Source organism: Sinocyclocheilus anshuiensis, unplaced genomic scaffold, assembly GCF_001515605.1.
Source record: "Sinocyclocheilus anshuiensis isolate Anshui unplaced genomic scaffold, SAMN03320099.WGS_v1.1 C32124674, whole genome shotgun sequence".
Classification (NCBI taxonomy): domain Eukaryota; kingdom Metazoa; phylum Chordata; class Actinopteri; order Cypriniformes; family Cyprinidae; genus Sinocyclocheilus; species Sinocyclocheilus anshuiensis.
The window spans coordinates 1-710 of NW_015611303.1; the positions used below are offsets into that span (position 1 = coordinate 1).

Here is a 710-nt window from a genome sequence, read left to right on the forward strand (position 1 = left end):
TATTGTGAAATAGCGGGAAATTAAAAAAAAAAAAAAAACTGATATGACAACTGGAAAAAGGGAACTTATGTCACCGCAGTACTCAATGAACTTCATTTCCTTTTTCAGTTTACAGACCAGCTGAATGTGTAACGCGCGCTTAGCCTTAAAACCTGCTATCAAACAACTATTTTCAAGCCAACAGAGAGCTAGTGTCAGTCATGTCTGACGGCCCAGGGGGTTTTGAGGTGGAGGAGGATGATGAATGCTGGGCACAGCTGGAAGACTACAGAATGCTTCTTATCAAGACCATTGAGCCCTCAAGGATAACACCTTATTTGAGACAGTGTAAAGTGCTGAGCAGCGAGGATGAAGAACAGATCTACAACGACCCCAGTCTGGTTATCAGACGCCGAAAAGTTGGTAAGTTTTTTAGGCCACCTAAAGTTTAACTGTTTTAAAACATTAAATATGCAACAAATACTGTTGAAAGAAATAGTTGCTGTATAATCTGAAGCTTTCTATTTTATTTTCTAAGTGTACGTTTATATTAAGTGGTATCTAGATATGGTTCAGCAATGACTTTTTATTCACTTGTAGGGGTGCTGCTGGACATATTACAAAGAACTGGCCTCAAAGGATATGACGCATTTCTAGAGAGTTTGGAGCTAGACTACCCAGATGTATACCGCAAAATCACCGGCAAAGAGCCTGCTAGGGTCTTCTCCGTA

The 710-nt window shown here is 40.1% G+C and overlaps 1 protein-coding gene across 1 annotated transcript; it reads left to right on the forward strand.

Annotated features, from left to right (window-relative positions):
- Window positions 1–113: 113 nt before the first annotated feature.
- LOC107682368 (caspase recruitment domain-containing protein 9-like) lies at window positions 114–698 on the forward strand (the record flags this gene model as incomplete). The annotated part of the gene is made up of 2 exons (XM_016478628.1): window positions 114–402; window positions 580–698. Coding segments are annotated over exons 1-2 (321 nt in total), but the record flags the coding sequence as incomplete, so codon positions are not given.
- Window positions 699–710: the final 12 nt, after the last annotated feature.